General features: G+C 33.5%; 1 protein-coding gene across 5 annotated transcripts in view; it reads right to left on the bottom strand.

The window, feature by feature from the left end:
* PTPRD (protein tyrosine phosphatase receptor type D) overlaps positions 1–13486 on the bottom strand; it is a 1654013-nt gene that overhangs the window by 207143 nt on the left and 1433384 nt on the right. For all 5 annotated transcript variants that reach the window (XM_056130610.1, XM_056130612.1, XM_056130611.1 and 2 more), the window contains 3 exons: positions 12576–12587; positions 10342–10611; positions 6534–7115 (listed from right to left, as the gene is read on the bottom strand). In XM_056130610.1, coding sequence (XP_055986585.1) covers positions 6534–7115; positions 10342–10611; positions 12576–12587 — 864 coding nt within the window. The remainder of the gene's footprint in view (positions 1–6533; positions 7116–10341; positions 10612–12575; positions 12588–13486) is intronic.

Raw genomic sequence — 13486 nt, 5'->3', positions numbered from 1 at the left:
AGAGAACACAGATTATATTTGGACTGAGGCTTAAGGCTACCAATAATCGGTGCTTCATATTTCTAATTGCCTTCTTCATCTTTCCTCCCTTGAATTTTGGTACCATAAATCCTGACAGATCCATTAACTGATGCCTCTGGAAACAAACATTCTGATCAGGATGTTAATTTATTTTAAAAAAATACCTGGCTAGTGGGTAACCTAACAATCGTTCAGATTGAGAGGAGGGGATAAAAGAAGATGAAAGAACAAAAGCAAGAGGAAGGATAGGGTGAAATAAATTAGAAGCAGACAAACAGAAAAGCAAATGGAAATATATTACTTCTAAAAGGGTGCACCAAAACACTGTCTGGAGCAAAATATAAGTCACAAATGACCAGACAGGTAGAGAAGCTATTAGCTATTATCAGATTCTAATATTCAGATGATGAAAGGATTTCTTGGGCTCAAAATATTCTCTCTTGTTTTCTCTTTATCTCTATCTCTCAAACACACACAGATACACACACACACACACACACACACACACACACACACACACTGTTCAGTCACATCTTTTTCTCCAGGTTTATGCCTTGTTTTCTTTTTCTGCAACTTCCAAAAAATAGTCTTTTGGCTTTCTTTTGAATTAAGAAACTCCTTAGAGAAACTTGTGTGAATATTCATTTAAAATCTGAATACAGCATTGTTAAGAACTAAAAATGTGATCAATATTAAAAGGTTGCTCTTAGTAGGAGCTGGTTGTTTTCGACTTCTTCCCTCCTTAATGCTAATAATAAACAGATACTAACAAAGAAATAAAATATTGTAAACTCTATCACTTTTATCCTTGACTCAAACAATTTCTTTTCTCTGTTTTGGATAAATAGGTCTTAATATCAACTAGCACTGTGTAATCCACTGTGTAATCCTGTGTATTCTGTCTGGATCTATTTAGAGTCCTCTCCTAAACAGAAAATTAAGTATACTATTGTGAGTGTGTCTTATCCTTTTGATTCTAAGACAAAGTATATATGGTGTGGTCTGTAAAACTGAAAGTAAGTCTGTCGTATTAATATATAAAACAATCCTACTTTTTACTATCTTCTCCTTATAAAGTCATTTGTAGGATAATTTAATTTGCTAGGTTTTAAACTAATGGTAGAAATGGAGAAGTTCAAAGTTGTCAGATAAATAAGTCAGATGGGTGAGTAGTATATGTTGGGCTGGGTCTTACAAGATAATGCCTGAACAACCTGATGGAGTTGGAATATTCAGAAATCAGCCTTGTGGAATGTAGATCTCAAGTTTGCCTGAGCTTTTGGTATCTAAACAGAATTTTATAATTAGTCTCCTATGTAAATTTCATTTTACCTTTTAAGTGAAAACTTAACTACTTAAAATTATATGTTTAATCTGAAAGTAAAGTGTGTCTATGTGAAAAATCCAATATATAAACCAATAGTGTAAGATTGTTCTCATTCATTACTTCAGACTCTGGGCTCATAAAATCTGTTGGGGTGTCACTGTTCAGGATTTCTGGGAATAGAGGGTTCACGTGAGGCAATATTGCATTCTCAAAGTGACTTAGCTAAAGTTGAAATAGCTATAATGAATTAGAGGACTAAGGAAAAAATAAGCCTATAAATTAATGGTTTTATTTTTATATTCTCCCAATTATCATTGTTAATTATCAAGATAATTTTTATAGGAAAAAAACATTTTAGGAGACTTTCAGATTCATATGTATTATCTCTGTACCACTTGTAAGCACAGAGATGATTTGATCTTTCACTTTTACTTTTATACAAAATATTATGAATACTGATCTGCCATATTTATTTATATTTACATTTTCTCCTTCTCTCTGATTCTCTTTTTCTCTCTCAGAAAGATTGTTGCATAATACACATTAACGTCAATTTCACCTTGCCATAGCAAAACTACAAAATATAATTAGACAAAAAAATTCATTATTGCTAAATTATCCATACTTTAACAAGTTATATATCTTAACACATTTATATGATACAAATAAGCAGAATTATAGCACAGTTGAAACAAAAATTCAGATAAATAGATCTGATTTTATGTACAAGAGATGCATCATAAACAAACTACCTAATATATTAGGATCTGTACAAATCTTATTTTCAAATACTAGATTTTAAAAAGAAAACTTAAAATGTCTATCCAATTATACCCAGTTTTATTTATATCTAGAACTCTGTCCATTACAAAAATTATTTAGTGAGAACATTTAAATAGGGTTTATGACTTCAGCTATTGAATGATATGTGTTTTTCTAGTATGCTTATTCAGGCCTGTTTACAAATACTTATGAAATGATTTATAAAGTTATGTAGAGCTAAACTATATGTTCAAATTTCATAATTTTATGCAATTATCTTGCAATGACCAGAATTTGTAGTATTAACTTCCTTCAAGTGTTTTCTCTTGAGCATGCTCAGTATTTTATATATATACATATATATATTTTGCATACGCACAAATATGTTTATTTTCCTTCCAACAGAACAAACATAAAATAGTAAAATACTTCAGAAATCTATTAAATTCATAGAAATAAAGAGATACGTTCTCTAAAGAAAGATCAGTAAAGATATGCATATGAGTTTAAGTTTCATTTTAGTCTGTTAAGTTTAGCTGAAATTTCTTATATTTATCAGCATTTATTTGTGTACCTATTGTAAAATATAGTTATGCTATGTGTTTATTATATTTATTCAAGAAAGGTTTTCTTTCTAAATTTCTTTTCTAATAATAGAGTTGTTTTTCTAGTTCAGTATAAATACCCCCTTGCCAATGGTCATATATATCCAATATTCTTTAAGATAAGCTTGATGCAAGTGACTGCAAGGCCAAAAGTTACAGTTATAAAAATATCTGAAAATAACCCTTATTTCTATAGCATAATCATTTCAACTAAACTATTTTCATAATTAAATAATTTATATATTAATGTTTAAAACTGTATTGTTTGCAACAAAGGAGGACTATTAACTATAAATGATTGATACATTTTAGACTATCAGAAATATACAAAGTACATCAGTTCTCTATGTCTATGATAAAAATATTATATAAGGTCAAAACGAATTCATTTTGTTTTCTAGAGTCTTGACTTGATCAGAAATACTGGTGTCAGAAATTAAATGAAAGGAACAAATTTCAGATATAGAAGACATAACATACCTCTCTATCTAGCAAAATAAAACATACTTGAAAATTTATTAAAAATTCTTAAATTTTACATAACCACTCAGAGCATATTTCATAATGAGATTATGTTTTAGCAATGATACTAAGAATGAGCTAGTCAGCAAGAAAAAGGAGCAGCTCAGCATTAATTACATCAGTTCTAACATCATTGTATTTGGCAGGTGTCCACTAACATCAAATGGCCTTTGTTAATTAAGCCCAGAGAACAGATCAAATCATTGTGCTATTTTGGAAGGTTTTCTCTGGCTATTGATCTTGGCAGGAACAGTCATTATGTTATTACAAATCTTCTCAATCAATAGATATAAAAGCACAACTATTATGAAAACTTCTTGGAAATATCTTAATGTAAAAATAGCTCAAATATAGATTGGGGACAACTAGTCTAAATTCTTTCTGAACAATTCATCTGTATTGTTCTACATTCACAATCCCTGGATAACACTCACTTGATTATCCTTACAAATACTACTGAGTTATGATTTATGTTACAATATATCTCTTGGTAATACAGAAAATCAGAATACAGTCAGTCTATTTAAATCTCAGTTCTAAATCTTTCAGTAAACTGTGACTGAATTTAATACATCTGCTATTCTGTGCTCTGAATAAAATAAACTTGTGATTCATCATCCTATATTTCAGTTGAATTTACTTTCAAGAATAATTTGATTTCTTAGATAGTCAAGTCCTCCTGTCAGCAAAAATTAAGAATGGTTGTAAATTTCTATTTAACTTTTATTTGACTTTTAGATACAAAAGTTAGAACAACATTTTATTATTGAGTATAATAATCTTTTATAAAAAATACATTCATACTTCTTTCATATATTGTCTTTTAAAACAAATGTATTCATTTAAGTAGCATATGCACATACAATTTATCTCATATACTTATTTTTTCATATCAATACTGCAGTGTATTGTGATACTAATAGGCACCTCACATATTTCAGAAGTTATATATAATTCTTAAGATATAAATAAATGAGAGTAAACTGTCTCTTGTCTGTTTATTGGGAAACTAGTAAATATACAAATTATGATTAACACTAAAACTATCATATTAGCAAAAAACTAATTTAACAGTACTGATTAGAAATTCCTAAGTTGTGCAGGTATTATTTTATATTAAATTAAATTAACTTAATTAAATTATAACTGGAAGCAAGTTCATCATCTTTATCCTCTGTGATCCTCAGTTTTCCTATTGGAAAATAGGATATTAAGACTACTCATTTTGACTACTTAAATTAGCAGTTAGAATTAAGACTGCAAAGTTCATAGCAAAGCACATAGCATATGTTAACACCTTTATTAAATTTTATTTAGTAAGTTATTTTACTGGGCTGAGCATCCTCCACCCAGATCCTCCAAATTCCAGTAGGCGGGGGTCACACCCACCAGCTGGCCCCCTGGCGCCTTGTAATCCCACCAACGGCCAAGACTCAGAGACTATAAAATCCAGCTCCTGGAAGCAGGCGGCTGCATTTGCGGCCGCGCGACATCTTATCATCTCATTCCTACTTTGGACAAACTGGCAGGTTACCTAATGTAACCTGCCCACATAGCAGAGTCTGGCAAACTCCCCGTGGCGTACCCAATATGCCAAATATCAGTAACAATGAAGGGTCTCATTCTCCTAACTCTGAAAGAGCCTTAAATATGGCACTTTTTAAAAATATCTCAGGGCTAGGACGAAGGAGACGTTACTTGGGCCTGCTCGAGGCAATCGACGAATAACAGGATGGTTGTGATTGATTGTGACTTAGTAAATTATAAAAGTAAAGTAAAGTAAAGGCCCTCCCGTTGATCACTGATTTGCTCAAGCGGGCCCAGTAACGTCTCCATTGGAGACTTTGTTGTTACTGTGTCTGGCATATCGGATACTCTCGGTAACTTGCCGGGCTCTCCGAGAGGGGCGGAGGAATCGAACTCGGGTCGGCCATGTTGGCTGCGTGCAAGGCAAACGCCCTACCCGCTGTGCTAAATTATAAACTGTTTATATCCATCATCTAACTTATATTGTATGTTGAAATGTTCTATAAAATTAATACATTTTTCAGTGAAGAAATTTTATGAAATTAATGTGTATATATGAATATACCAAAATATATAGGACTATACAAGCCAAGCAGACAGGATAAATGTATGGTTTTAGTATAACTGTGGAAAATATTTTCAGTTAATTTTTAATAAAATTAGAGAACATTGTAAATAATCAATTAAGAACCAAATTATAGCATGAAAATAAAGTAAAATTTAGTTTATTTTAGGCAGACTCTAAATTTAATTATGCTAGCTGTAAATATGTTCTCAGGTTTCTAGTAGCTAAAACAAAAGGTAAACATAATCATGTGATTCACAATGCCCATTAAATGAAAACAAGTCAGTGTTTTAAACATAAGTTTATTTACTTCTGACTCCTGTGAAAACTCATAAATTCATTCCCAAGATTAGCACTGAGTTCTAATTCTAGATATAGCATGCCTTGTGAACTATGGCTATCATGCAGCCTCTTAAACTAAATCAAAGTATATTGCTTAAATAATTCATTCGTGTTAGTGTCAAGTTTATGATACACAAAGCTATAAGGTTAAATAAACAGCTTTAAGATATCAAAGAATGAACTTTAAAATAGATCTTCTATGTTATATTCCTAATCAAAAGGCAAAACTGATCACTCAAGATCAAATGTTGGAGAGTTTTGACATCCTCATATAAAACCAAAAACATTTGTAAGGGCAAGTTTTTTCCTTGAAATATAGTTTGCTGTCACTCACAAAGTTTGGTCTTAAATCAATTTTTCTGTATTTTAATCTATGACTATATTCTCATCTCCTACAAACCACCAGAATAGTATTTTTCGGCCAGGAGCTTCCTGAAAATATAAATCATTAAAATATTGGGAACTACCTGATAAATGGTCTAAAATTCATCTTGAATCATCCAACACAACAAATTGAGCATCTGATATTCTGTCAGAGCTACCAATGTACAGAAGCCTAGTTCTTTCATTCTTAATATCTTACACAGATGATTCACTTATTCATTTCATGCAGAAAAACCTTCAGGTTATTTTGATGCAAACTGAGAAGGTGCTAAGTACGTAACTCCACTTAAAAATGTTATCTCTCAAGTGTCCATATATATTTCTTTTCAGATCTCTTAGCTTAATCTCTTTCTTAATCTGGATACTCTAAGCGCAAAATTTAAAAAAGGATACTGCTTTTATTATTAATTTTCATTGTTCCTATCTCTTCGCAACAAATCCCACCCCTTGCCCTACTGCCTACCAAGAACAGACTTACCTCCTGTCTGTGTGATGACTTGTATGTCACTTGAAAGTGGACCATCTCCAATTGAGGTAAAAGCCAGGACTTTGACAGAGTATGTTTTCTGGGGCACTAGGCTGCCAATGGTAGTGATTAGGCTGTCTGCTACATTGTGTTTCATCCAGTTGTTAACATGCTGAGTGGGATCCATTGTATAATAAACTCGGTATCCTTGGATTTGTCCATTTGGCTCTTCAGGTTCCTTCCATTGGACCAAAATGGTGGTGGAACTCAACATCCGTGCTTGGACATCCCGTGGAGCACTGGATGGTGCTTGCTCTGAGGTCTGTGTCAGTACAGGTTCACTGGGAGGCCCGCGCCCAATGTTATTTACAGCAACAACCCTGAATTCATAATCGGAATAGGGACTTAGTCCAGCGACACTGTATCTAGTGGTTGCAACTCCATCAATTTCTTTGTAAGCTTCCTCAGAATTTTTCGGTTTATGTTGGATGATGTAATAAGAGACAGGCTCAGGGTTCCCAGAGTCCCATGTCAAAGTAATGCTTGTAGCTGTGCTCTCGGTCACAACAGGAGTTCCAGGAGGTTTGGGTAAGGCTAGGAGGAAGAAAAAAAGCAGATGATTATCCATTATCTATAAGATGGCTTGAGCATCCATAACTTTACAATCAGATGAGTTACTTATCAAGTGATGGTTTAATTAGCTACATATTTATGCATGTACATAACTTAATGGGCATTTCTCTAAGTGAACAAGAAGTACAATAAAGCATGCAAAGATGATAGATCCTATTTTACCACATGGGCATTACTGCAGTATATATGGAATTTGTATTCTAATCAGCTATGTGACAATGAATGCATTGCTTAATGTCTCTTTGTGTTAGTTTTCTCATGTGAAAAGACAGAGAAAAATTTGTTATTAGAGATATATTTTACAACTGGATAACTCTATTGACTTCATTTTGAGGAAAAATGAACTAATCCAGCAGTGCTCTAAAATGTATGTACAAACCTCAAAAAAAGCATTAGTTGCAATTATTACCACTACAATAAAAAAAAAACTTAGTTGTCCCTTGCTTCAAGAAAAAGCCTATAAAAAAACCAAGAAATATTGAAAAGAACCCAACTTGGAATACATTGACATAGAATTAAATTTCTATGAAGGAATGCATCTTTCTATTTGTAATTCATAGGTAATAGTACTAGATTTTAAGTACCTAACCATGAATTTTAAGGTGAGAAAAAATAATTAATTTAAAATCTAGTTTTATCCCCAGTACTCAAAATGTTGAAGTACTAAACATATCCATTAAATGATTATTTAAGATAATGTATCATCATCTGTACCCTACATTCAACATTAGTAATTTCTTAACATTTTAACATGTGGCTAACGTTTTACAATTTATCTAGTCATTTAAATATTTTTTCTTTAAGCAGGGCATAACATAAAATTCTACTAATTAAAAATACAAACCACAAACTATTGGTATAGTGACTTCATATTTAATTGCTTCATTCTAGATAATGACTGTGAAATCCAGTAGTAATAGAGGAGGATGGAGAATTCTGCAAGTTGTCTTTGGGAGATATTTAAAAAAACAAAACTCATAACAAAACAAACAAACACTGTCCTCCCTTGTTCATGAATTTGCTCGTGCTGGCACCAGTAACGTCTCCAATTTTAGACTTGTTGTTACTCTGTTTGGTATGTTGAAAACATTACGGGTAGCTTGCCATGCTCTGCTGAGGGGGCAAGATACTCGTGGTAGCTTGCCAGGCTCTCCAAGAGGGGTAGAGGAATCGAACCGAGCTAGGCCGGGCTGGCTGCAGGCAAGGCAAACACCCTACTGCTTGGTTATTTATTGCTCCGGCCCAAAACTTGTATCATTGACCTATTATAACATCATCTTATTAGTACTCCCTTGTCCTTGTCAACATGGAGGCAAAATGTATGACAATTCCTGACATGACAGTTTTCAAAGAATGGCAATCTTTGGATTTTTGAAATTTTATTTCTATGGCAGTTTCAATGCCTAGAATACTGCAGAATACTGAATGGGTTTTTAAATATGCATTGTTAAATGACTAACAGAAACCAAAGTGCCAGTATCCACTCTCCTTACTCTCCTTACTCAAGTTGTTTGGTTTGGTTTATTTACTTTTCTGCTTTGAGGATGAACCTTGATGTTTTATTTGTTTAGTTTCAACATAAAATGGGTAAAGAAATGAAAAGAGACAGGAAAACAAAGAAGTTGAATAAGATAGGAAGTTTAATGTCACTTCTGCTTTGAATTCCTGAAGCTCTTCAATAAACTTTCAGATATTTTTCAGGTTTATATATTTGAAAATAATTTTGAAGGGATTTATTCAACATTTGCATTTAACTCTAAGAACTACAGAATATATTTGGTCAAAGAAAATTACCAGAAATAATAATAAAATGACATTTTATATATCTCCACTCTGGCACTATTCATGGTGTTTTCAATTTTTTTCTGTATGCCTTTAGGAATCTTTTTATCTTTAGGATTTTTTATAGAAGTAAAAACACTATCAAAGTGTTTCAACTGATATTTATCAGATATTGACTAAGTCACACTCATTGAACAGAAAATGTTTTGTCTACATAGAATAAGCAGTAATATATCTAATATAGCTATGATTCAATGTACAAAATTCTTTTTTAAATATTATTTTTGCTTTCATGTTACATTAATGATTTTATATGAGGTTTACTGAATACATATGATTTGTTGAAGATATACAAATTACAACACATGTTGTAATTTTTTAGATTATACTTTTGAGAAAGGCAAGATAATCTCTCTTCATTATTCAGCAATTCTAGACATTTGCAGGAATCAAAAAATCACCCTTAATCTGACCCATCCTAAAGGAAATTTTTAGAACTCAATAAACAGTTAAAAAACAAAAACAAAACTTCATGTACTCTTATTCTCCTCTTATTCAAAAATATCCATGAAATACACTATGCTTTGGTTATATTTGATCCCTTTATTACAACAAGACTATTTCTTGAGCTCTACACAAATTGAGAGATAAAGTTAAAACATAATTCCATTTGCATTTTAATTTTTAATTGTAGGACTGATTATAAATTTAGAAAATTATTGATCATCTTCATTTCTATTCTTTATTTTCTTCTTTTGTCTCCAGGGATTTTGACCACGTCTTTGTATTTTTTTTAATATGTCTAATAATTCATTCTGGAGAAGCATGCTGAAAGTAGACTATAGACCAAACATGATTGTCACCCATTGCCTCTTTTGCAAACCACAACACCCAAAATGAGAGAGAAAACAAAGGGGAATGCCCTGCCCCAGAGGCAGAGTGGGATGGGGGATGGGGGGTGGGAGGGATACTGGGATCCATGGTGGTTGTGGGAAATGGGCTCTGGTGGAGGGATGGGTATTTGATCATTGTATAATTAAGACCCAAGCACAAAATTTGTAAGTCTTCAACTGTACCTCATGGTGTCTCACTAATAAAAAATTTTTTTAAAAAAAGTTGCATATATCACTTCTGTCCTAATGGACTGACTATAATAACATTTACCATTTTTTTCCATTCTACCTGATATATGAGTTCATGCTACTGTTACATATCTAGATTATTACTAAACAGACAGCTAAAACATTTAAGAGAAAATCTGTGCATCTTCTTACATGATGATATGCATAATGATTAGGTGAGACACTGAAAAAGAAGTCATTTATTTTAAAATTCTGAGTATAGACTTCATGTTAGATAACTTAAATACACACCAATTTTCTAAATAATGAACTAACAAACATACCTTTGACAGTGATCTGTGCTATTGCTTCAATGACGCCCAGTGTTGACATAGCAACACAGGTGTAATTTGCTGACTGTCTTACATCATTTAGTTCCAGGACATTTCTTCCAATTGGCATATCATCTTCAGGTGTTAGATCTTCTGCCCCCAACATCCACTTCACATAAGGCATTGGTGACCCCACAGCTACACAGGTGATATTAACACTTCCACCTGGCATGATTTCATGATTAGTGGGTGGGATAGAGAATCTTGGAGGAACACGTCGAACTGGAACAAAACACAGGGGGATATGATAAAATACACAAGGCCAGAAAAGACGGCTTGTTAAACACATGACATGCACAGACACAATTAAACAATTGAAACATACTGTGGATTGTCCAAAAATGAAACAAAGAAAAACTGTGGATAATACAGACCATACAAGTATGGTGTGTGTATACACAGAAAAATGTATTTAGTTTAGTCACTGATATCTCAGACACATTCATACAAAAGTTGATTCAGATCTACAAGGGCCCCACATAAAACTATCTACGAACTAACAATATACAAACATCATGCATAAGAGATACACACAACATATATATGCATACATATAACAATGATTGTATGCATGCATATATATGCAGAAAAGGGGACTGGAAGGTCACCGGCAGATTTAAGTTGATTTAAGTTGAATTTCAAAACTAACTTCAGTGCTGTGCACTTCCAGTAGATGTGAGTGTATGTGTGGGGCCACACTGTGACATCCCAACCCTGGAAAACATCACCCAAATACACTGAAAGTGCAATTTGTTTACTTTCAGACTCAGACTGGATGCAGCCTCAACAGCAGCTTACACTAACATTAGAACACACACAGATACGTAAACACATAAACCAACTTACAGCCACAGGGAAAGAAGCAAGGCCAATTCCAGTAGAGATAACTGGATTGAGTCACATAAGCCATGCTAAAGATGAATTTACAAGGCCCATGCTTAGGACAATAGGAAAATGACTAGAATCCAAGACAACCACGATAGCAGAAAAATAACAGGTTGATAACAGTAAATGTTAAAGGGAAAAGTAAAGTACAGTGATTGAGAGGGGATTGAAGGAATGAAAGAGTTGAAAGTAGCAACATTAGTTAGACTAAGCTCAGATTGCCAGAGGTAAGGATCTCAAAATCAGGAAGGGATCTGGGTATTTCACATTCAGGATTTCATTCCACTCATGTTTAAGGCAAAATGACATGAATAATGATCATCATATCTAGTAAGTGGATTTATAGGTCTACATTTAAAACAAGGGACACTAGGTCTAAACCACACAGCAGGACATGACATTAAAAATAGAGGTCAGATTAAAATGACACAACAGAACAAAATTCAAGCAATTCCAGTTCAGTGTTCCTGCTTTAGATTATCTGCATAGTAACATGTGTTAAGTACAGGTGTTGGTGGAGAGGGTAAGAGGCAAGTAGGTTTTATTTTGGACATTTATTGGAAAACATTATAAACTAAAATTTTAGAGCACGAGGTTATGATTAGGAACATACCTTAAATATGGATAACAAAGTGATTTAAAATTATAAATATGGCAATAATCAAACTCATAATTCCCAAGAAAACATGACAAATAATCTGTCTAAAAACCTTTGACTTTAGTTAAGGCTGCGATAAACCTCTGTCCACTCAAGACAGAGTTGTAATGGCCTCATGGGTGAATGACAGGCACAGGAAAAGTAGAGAGAGAAAGTCACGCATGCCTCCTGCAGCCAATTCACAGAATACACAAAGCAAGCAGGAGCCAGTGTAGACTATGAGTCAAAGAACACATCAAGAAAAAAAGGAGAGTTTAGTCTTCATGCTTGGGATTAGGGGGGCAACTATGAAAAGTCATTCTACGGGTAGCAGGCATTCTTGTAAGATGAAAATTAAAGGTGGGGTAGGAGTTGGGAAAAGTGGAGCAGGAAGAAAAGCAGGAACACTGACCAAGTTCACTGGCTCTGAAAGAGTTAAGAGTTACCAGTTACCATGCACCCAGGCACATCCGCTCCCATCATGCACCACACAGTTAGAAACCACCAGCAAGCACAGGAAGCCATGGCCAGGGCATTCTCTGCTAAAATATACCGTTAACCAAAAGAAGACCACAATGCAGCTACATTCATTTCATTTGTATTCTTTGTTATTGGTTTAATTAATAGTTTTGTAAGGTGGGTAAAAAGTAAAAAACACACCAACCTTCTCGCAGCTCTGAGGGATGTAGGGGGTTTGATGCAGAACACAATGAAATGAGGGAAGGAGAAAAACAAGGGAAACACAGAGAGAGTAAAAAGGCCATATCAAGGCTTTTAACTACTACTTGAACATCTTTATTTTCTCTATTTAATCTTTCCTACATCCTCTAAAAAAGTTAACAATACTTCACAGACTAACAAGGTACTAGAAACAATAGCTAGCATCATTTTGAAATTTTTTCATTGTAGATCGACATGCCTCATGCAGCAAAGGAGGTCATCCTTGTGGGGGAAATAGGATCAAGGGCTTGCAACAAATTTGGAAAAGAAATGGTTTCTTCATATTCTCCCACCCCAGACTCCAGGAAAAAGAGAGAAAAACGTCCCCATGGAAACAAAACTACTCAAACAAAAATTTCAAAATCAAGCTAGATATTTTCCTAAGGGAACCTATACTATTGTATCTTAAAGCTTCCCACTCTCATCTATTCCCAGCCCCTCCCACACCTCTTGTGGTTATTCATAACACATAGATCAGGAATAAGAGCACTTCTACTGGACAACCAAACTAGAGAACCTGCATTTGAGAACTCTGGATAAATACATACTTTTGATTCTAGTGGAGATGAAAGGCATAGTCATTCATAAGTCAAAACTTAACCATTTCTATTACTTTATAAGGAAGTGTATCTTAATAATTCATTCTTGTTGTAAAACTATTACTATAATTAAAAGAAAACCCAATCTGTGTTCCATGGCAATTAGAAAAATAAGAAAGTCAACAGTTTTTTTTAAAAATGTGTGTCTGTGTGCGTATATGCATAGACCAACGCATATACGTAATACTATGTACTTGTAAATAAGCAAGGTATGAAGATGCAGTTGTGTTATTTGCATGTAGTACTTTTTTTAAGG

This window comes from Sorex fumeus, unplaced genomic scaffold (assembly GCF_029834395.1).
Source record: "Sorex fumeus unplaced genomic scaffold, SorFum_2.1 ptg000079l, whole genome shotgun sequence".
Lineage (NCBI taxonomy): Eukaryota > Metazoa > Chordata > Mammalia > Eulipotyphla > Soricidae > Sorex > Sorex fumeus.
Note: the sequence above shows the minus strand (reverse complement) of the source record. Positions and strands in the feature narration are given on the sequence as shown.